General features: G+C 51.7%; 1 protein-coding gene across 1 annotated transcript in view; it reads right to left on the minus strand.

Annotated features, from left to right (window-relative positions):
• The window catches only part of LOC109489244 (vegetative cell wall protein gp1-like), an 11,415-nt gene extending 5,467 nt beyond the window's left edge, over nucleotides 1–5,948 (minus strand). The window contains exons 1-3 of the mRNA XM_034665991.1: nucleotides 5,828–5,948; nucleotides 1,486–1,536; nucleotides 806–900 (exon numbers count right to left, since the gene is read on the minus strand). Coding sequence (XP_034521882.1) covers nucleotides 806–892 — 87 coding nt within the window. The 5' untranslated portion in view covers nucleotides 893–900; nucleotides 1,486–1,536; nucleotides 5,828–5,948. The remainder of the gene's footprint in view (nucleotides 1–805; nucleotides 901–1,485; nucleotides 1,537–5,827) is intronic.
• Between the last annotated feature and the right edge of the window lie 442 nt (nucleotides 5,949–6,390).

A 6,390-nucleotide genomic window follows, 5' to 3' on the forward strand; every position in this document is an offset into this window, starting at 1 on the left:
AAATGGCCAGAGGCGTCGGGGAGCCCTGACACAACATCCCCAGCGAGGGGAAATGTTTGCAGGGCACGCTTTCCTCAGCCTGCAGCCTCCGGACTTGGGGATGCAGCACCCAAACATGTTCTTCGTTCGAGGATCTCCAACGAAATGAGCTGGGCAGGGGTTTGGCTCTGGAATGTGGGTGCCTGGTTACCCGGGTTCCAAATTCTGTTGGGCTCTGTTGTCAGGGAAGTGAGGTCACAACTGCCTGGGGTCCCCTTACCCAACTTCCTTCTCCCACAAGAGCCCCCGAGGGCCCCTCTCCCCCAGCTGCTCTATGCTCACCCTCCACCCCATGCCCCATCCATACAGTGACACCTACACCACCCACCCACAGCCCCAGGGGGCCTGGGTGCAGCCAGTGTCCCCTCTGTGAGGAATCAGAGCTGGGTTCAGAGGGGCTCCTGCTTGTGCCCAGGGCTGTGAACCTGGACAGTTCCTGTGCCTTTCAGGGCCTCCCCAGGCTCCCCATCTGCACAGTGGAGTGTTCTGGCTTCTACTTCTAGAAGTTCATAAGTGAGGGGAAGAAATGTGAGCCTTCCTATTTGGGGCTCCATTGCGTGCACAACTGCTTCCATGATCCTGGTTGCAGGTACCAGTGGAGAGGGCATGCGCTTCTGTGTGTGCGTGTGTGGTGTGTGCATCCAGCCCCAGCCCCACATTCCTGGTGCTACCCAGCAGCTAGAGCTGCTGTCTTCTGCCCCTTCACCTGTGAGCCACCGCAGTGCTCTGCCCCAGGGGTCTCTCACATGCCGACTCATACGCGCACCTGCTCTGGCTGCCCGAGAAGACCACCACAGTTTCCCCAGGGAAGAAGGTGCTCATGGCCAGGATGTTCATTCTGTCCAGCAGGCATTCCACCACCTGAAAATCAGGCTGATTTCAGTCTTGGAGCCCAGAGTTTTGGAAATCTAAACACGATGAACTTTCCCCCTCCCAAGATGGGACTCAGGACCTGTTTATCTGTTGAGAACTGCCCTGAGCTCTTCATGTAGAATTAGCAGTTGGGTAGTGGGTGTAGAGATTTTCATAACCTCCCCAACCCCCCACCCTGCAATGTACTCAGCCAAGGAGGACAGCCAACCTGCCTTTATAGGACCATGCCATGAGTGGCCCCTATAATATCTCATTGCTCCCCATTCTTGACCCATCTGTTCCCTGAGGCTCCCGGGGGCTGAGCCTGCTTAGAAATGCTTGCAACTGAAGTTGAGAAACAATTCCGTTTTTTCTTTCAGAGAAATCCTTTCTTCAGAGAAGTCTAATCTCCTGCACCTCAGCAGGCAAGGGTGAGACAGCTGTCTTTGCAAAAAGGGGAGAGATGTGCTTGGTAATGGGTCGTAGTGAAGGTGTCGGGCAAGGCTGGGCCACCCCTACTTGGTACTGGGCAACAGAAGCTTTGTTCTGAGGGCCACTTGGGAAAGAGTTCGGCATTTTGGCACTGTCACTTACCTGTGTAACCTTGGACAGGTCACTTAAGCTCAGTGACTGCAGGGTCCTCATCTAGAAAAGGAGGCCGCTGTGAGAATGCAGGTGCTTGGAGACCTAGTGCTGTTCAGGGTCAGGCAGCAGAAATCACGTGAGTTATTACAGTGCATGGGGAGGCAAGCCAGGCTAGGTCACCCAGGAGACAGTTTCTCATGGGGGCAAATGTGGAGCGAGTGAGTTTGCAGCCTCCCAGGATGAAAAAGGAGACCCTGAAGTCCTGCAAGAAAGTATGTTAGCAGGAAAGGAGGTGGGGAGCATGAATTCTGAAGTGCTTATCATAAGGCCAGGGATACTTTAAGTGCTCTGTAAGTGAGGGCTGTTTTCATTTGCTTCATGGTAGGTTGGACCTTTAGCTAGATACTTCCCATATGCTCCTCATTCCTTCCCCTAGTGTCCTACACAGTCAATATTATCACTCATCTTTGCAGGTGATGACCTTGAGGCTCAAAGAAGTGGGGAAACTCGACCAAAGTCAGACAGCTAGTAAATGGTGGAGCTGGGATTAGAAACCAGGTCTGCTGGCTGGCTTAGGCTTCCTGATATCTGAAGGCTTTGGAAGGCCCTGGCTGCTTCTGTCTCCCTCTTTCCAGCCTGAGCAGTGACCATGGCTTTATTTGATAGGAGCACATTGGAGGGAAAAAAGAAAGCCAGTGTTTTTTGGCAAGCGGGGATTGGAGGGAGAAACCTCTGTTTCTCCCCTCCCCCTACCTCCCCAACAGCAATTGGGAATGGTGATGTTTGAAGTTGGGGAAAAGGCAGATTGGTTTTTGAGCCTGATGGATAAAGTCTCTTATGCTTCCTGAAGTTATCAGACTGAAGAAATGTAATCATTGCCAAAAACCATGGGATTTCTCCCTGGAGCCATTAACCCTCTGGGAAGGCTGACAAGTGGTTTTCTTGTTTATTGTTCAAGGGAGTGAAGCAACCTGTTTGCCACTGTCCATTTTGGGATGTTCTGGCTTTGGGATAGAAGAGACACTTCTTGCTAGGACCTCAGTGGTGGTCAGCTCAGCAGGAGAGAGGCTTCCTCTGTCACCTGACCAAGCCCCTTCTCAGGAACCTACCTGGAATGACTTCTGCTGACCCTACCTCCCCTCTGTCTGGCTCCTTAAGGCCCCCCAAATGAGGACCGCTCTCCCTTCTGGACACCGTCCCCTACTCTTCTCCCAGAACACCTCCACTCTGCTCCACTGCACCTACTTGTCCCCAGCCCAGGAAAGGCCAGCTGTATAGTAGTTACTAGCATGGGCTTTGGAATTCAGTGTGGGCTCCAACCTGAGATTTCCTGCTTACTAGCTGTGTGGCTGTTGGCAAGGCATATAATTCCTTAAGCCTTAGTTTCTTAACTATAAAATGGGTATTAATACCTATTTCCTAGGGTTGTATGGGGACTAAATGAGACACTGTGTGAAGGACTTAGCTCGACTGATCTAAAGCCCTTTGATGATTTCTTCTGGGGTCTGCTAAAGGCACAGGTTTACTTTTGAAAATCAGAGAAACAAATCCCATGAGGTAATGCCTCACACATGCAAGTATTAGTGGAGATGTTTCATTCATGCATTGTGCTCACTGCAATTTTGCACTGCACGCTGCACTCTACTTGCTAATGAAAGATAATACAAAACACATGTAGTGCCATTGACTTGATCATGTGTTGTAATACAATACAAGAAAGCCATTTTTTACCTACAGTCACCAATGCTTCCAGAATTTATGGCCATTCTGCAGCTTAAGTTTCTGTGCCTTGAAACTAGAGTTCCTAAATTTCAAGGCCTGAGTCCAGAGCAGACGTGAAACTCCATGTATGAGACAAATATTTTGATAGCAACAATGTGTCTAAAAGGAGTTTTGTCTTAATCTGTCTCTGGGGCTGCTCTAGTACATTCTGATCTCCAGTCTTTGGGGGGTCAGTACAGCCTTTAAATGGAAAAATAGTATTAATTATTTATCCTGGTCCTGATACCCTGTGGGCCCTGATTGCTTTAAAAGTTTCAACCAGAATGCTGAAGCAAGGCAAGGGAAGGCCCACAAGGCCTTCAGCCTGTTTCTCCAGACTCAGAGAGGGCAGCCCTGGACAAGACTGAGCCTCTTCCCCGTGGGGTTGAGGGGAGAGGCCCTCCACTCGCAGCAGCACACCAGTGGCTGTTGTGTGTAGGAGCTGTCCAGGCCTTGTTGTGTGGAACCCCCACCCCTGCTGACTGCTCCCTCTGGGTCTTTAAATGTGAACACATGGTCTCCTCAGTCTGAGTGTCCTTCGAGAGCTGAGAAAAAGAGCACCATGGCATGGTGTTCAGGGAAGTTTCCTAGAGGTGGAGTTGGAGAGTGTTTAGAGAAGTCAGGGATTCAGGTCTGCAGAAGAGCAGTGAGGCCAAGAGAAGTGAGAGCCAAGGCAGAAGGTGGATGAGAGGGAAAGCGATGCCTGGGCTGGGCAGTGGAGGGAGATGAATGGGGGATACAGGGAAAGTAGAAGGGCGTGGACCCTGAGGACCCTGATGCCCGGGAGAACCGTGTGGGGGATGATTGAATGTTTGGACAGGAGCGCAACCAGGAAAGGGGGGCTCTCCTGCTTGGCTTGCTCTGGAGTCCTGTGGTCTCTACCTCCCAGAGTGCTGTACCACTGGGGTGAGTGGCAGGATCACGCACGAGGAGAATGAGTATGAGTTTTAGATTCATTTCTGAAAAACCTTCAGTCCAACACTAGACTCATTATTTACTGATCTGAGACTCTGAATGAGAGCCTCCAGGTCTTCAAGCCTCAGTGTCTTCATCTGTAAAAGGGAGACTAGTAACACCTCCTATAACAGGGTTTGGTGAGGGCCAAATGAGAGAAAATATGCACTGATGTCAGCATGTGGCATGTAACAGGCACTCTGGAAATGTTGGCTGCCTGTCCCCCACCCTCTCCCCTCCCTGCCTTCCCCTCCACCTTTCCTCCCCTTCCCCTCTAGCTATGGCATCTTTTCTGACATATTGGCCCTCCCCAGCCTCCCAGGTAAAGGTCAGACTTCACATCATATATCTGTATCTCTGCCTGTTTTTACTTTCTCTCTCATGGAAATCTTTCAAGGTTAGCTCCACTGACAGCCCCAACTACTCAACTTGCTGGGGAGAAAATCTCCATAGCAGCCAGTTTGGCTGCTCTGCCCTGCTTTCCTTCTTCCCCCAGGCTAGAAGCTCAGGCCCCTGGTATCCAGCCACCTGAGCTGTCCTTTGGTTCTAGGGAACAGGGCAATTCCTCTGCCCACCACTTCCAGGATCACCTATGTCAGAGTGGTTCAGCCAAATAAACGAAGTAACTTAGATATCTCCACAACATGCCATTAGAAATGAGTATACTATCTTTCTTTGTGAACCGAGGAGTTTAAAATAGGGATGAACAGCTAGCTCCATTCAGTAGCTGGGCAGAGGGGCAGTGGTGCTGTTTGTGTGGGGCTGTGCATGAGACATGATTCTCTGCGTGGAGTGCTGTGCCTCCTCTAAGGAAAAGGGGAAGATGACACAGGAGAAAGGGATGATGACCAACAAGAGACACATCTCTCTATTCTGGGCCAAATTTAAGCCAGTTTTAAATAATGGAATTGGCTTTGGAGGCACTGGAGTCCCCAGGGGGAATTCATAGTGGATGAGCCCTGCCTCCTGATCTCACCTCCTTTCCCAGGGCTACAGAGGAGCAGACTCTGCAGAGAGAGAGAGAGAGAGAGAGACAGCGCACCTGTTTTGTCCTGTCCTCACTCACACCCGGGGCTCGAGGGAGGTGGGCTTGGGGAAGCACTCAGTGTCATCGTCTGCAGGAGAATAGAAGAGTGGGGGCTCCTCCACCAGGTTTGCTGGTGTGGCTTGGGCTGCTGCTCAGAAGAAGCTGGCCCTGGGATTCTCCTCCCTTTCCATCCCCAAATAATGGACCAGAACCCATGGGCCACCTTTGCGTCCTGCCTCTCCCTCACCCATCCCTACAGATGCTGATCTAACCTCAGGTTTACCCACTTGTTCCTTTCCCCATGGCCACTGCCTTGGTTTGGGTCTTCACTGTTCCTCCCAGGACTGATCTCACAGCCTCCAACAATCTCCTTTCCAAACCATCCCCACCCCCACACTTCACCAGAATGACCCAATGGTGACTCAGGCTGATCCTGCAGGGTCCTGCTTGAAGTCCTTCTGTGTCCACATCCCTTGTTGGACCAGGTCCATTCTCCTTGACTGGTGCTTACTGCCCTCCCCTTGCCCTCTGGGGAACAGGCAGTGCCCATTCACATCTCCTTGGTGCTGTGGTTCCCTTCCTCCTGCCCCTCTGCTGGGTCCTACTTACCTCTCAGGGCCTCCTCAAATTGTCCCCTTGTAGATGCTCAGTGGCTGGCCTCTCCTGCTTCATGCTCCCCTTGCAGATAGTGATGACAGCTTTGTGTGAATCCTCTGTTTACACGCCCGACTTTCCCTCTGAACAGCAGCCCTTCACAGCTGGGATTGTGACTTATCACTGTTTCCTCAGAGGCAGCTCAGTGCCTGGCACCGAGAGGCCTTCGTAGTCTGGTGGATACATGAGTAAACGAATGAACAAACCCTTAGTGAATGAGCATATGGGTGGATGAAGGAAGGAGTCAGGAGAGAGGCAGGCAGGCGGGAACAGGTTAATGGTGCGCATGGAAGAGAGTGTGTGCCATGTGTGCAGTGCTGAGCCTGGCCTGCAGGGAAGATGTAGCACAGTCAGCCCCAGGCAGTTCCAGGGATTGCTCCAACCTGGGCAATGTGGACTTCCACTCCTACCCCTCCACCCCTCCCAGCCCTAATCCCAACAGGGCTGTGGATGCAACCCCAACTGGGTGTAGGAAGGAGCCTATGCTATCCTCATGCCTCTCAGGGTATCTGCACTGT

The sequence above is a fragment of the Ailuropoda melanoleuca genome, chromosome 8 (assembly GCF_002007445.2).
Source record: "Ailuropoda melanoleuca isolate Jingjing chromosome 8, ASM200744v2, whole genome shotgun sequence".
Lineage (NCBI taxonomy): Eukaryota > Metazoa > Chordata > Mammalia > Carnivora > Ursidae > Ailuropoda > Ailuropoda melanoleuca.